Source organism: Chaetura pelagica, unplaced genomic scaffold (genome assembly GCF_000747805.2).
Source record: "Chaetura pelagica isolate M959 unplaced genomic scaffold, ChaPel_1.0 scaffold49, whole genome shotgun sequence".
Lineage (NCBI taxonomy): Eukaryota > Metazoa > Chordata > Aves > Apodiformes > Apodidae > Chaetura > Chaetura pelagica.
Genome location: NW_009970715.1, coordinates 1,230,655 through 1,231,362, shown reverse-complemented (window position 1 = coordinate 1,231,362; position 708 = coordinate 1,230,655). Strand labels below are relative to the sequence as shown.

The 708-nt window shown below is 49.3% G+C and overlaps 1 protein-coding gene across 1 annotated transcript in view; it reads left to right on the top strand.

Annotated features, from left to right (window-relative positions):
• Positions 1-708, top strand: part of CAMKK1 (calcium/calmodulin-dependent protein kinase kinase 1, alpha) — a 61,012-nt gene extending 60,304 nt beyond the window's left edge. Inside the window, exon 15 of the mRNA XM_010006036.1 lies at positions 461-708. Within this exon, the coding sequence (XP_010004338.1) occupies positions 461-533 (73 nt within the window). The 3' untranslated portion in view covers positions 534-708. The remainder of the gene's footprint in view (positions 1-460) is intronic.

The window sequence follows — 708 nt, the reverse complement described above, 5'->3', positions numbered from 1 at the left end:
AGGGAAATCTGGGTCCTGGTGGAACCACTCAGTTTTTATTGCCTTTTACAGAGGGACTTTGGAGAAATAGTTTCAGTATCAAGCCATCACTCTGAGCTTTAAAAAAAACACAAAATCATATTATAGAAAAGCAAACCAAAACTCCCCATATGCAAAGCAGATAATTTGGAAACATTGCTGCTGGTCTGCAAGACTTTCTCCAGGAACCTGCTACCTTCTTCTGATCCTGCAGGCAGGAGAAGGGCCCTCAGGGAAGTGCAATGGAGGCAGGGGACAAGCTGCACAGCTGGGGTGGCACTGAGCTGTTGATGGACACCAACACAACAGGCTGGTCCTCTGCTCTTCCCTCTTAATATTGATGATGTTGACCTGGGTTGCCTGCTTGGCAAGAACACCACTGGCTTTGTTTTGTGCGTTGCTGCCTTCCCATAATATCCTTATTTCCTTGCTGTTCCTGTAGAAAACAAGGGAGCAGAGAAGGAGGCAGGGACCCAGAGCTGCCCGACGTGTGTGAAGATGAAGCCACATCCTGAAGCCCAGGCGGCTGTCGCAGGCTGGTCTCTCATGTGCTGCTGCTGTTGTACCCATCATGGTGTTGTCTACCACACATCTGCCCTCATCTCCAAGCCCGGGGCCTGCAAAGAGAAAAATCCAAACCCAAACAAAACTCACAGGTGGACCAACCCAGACAAGCAGAAAGGAAGAACA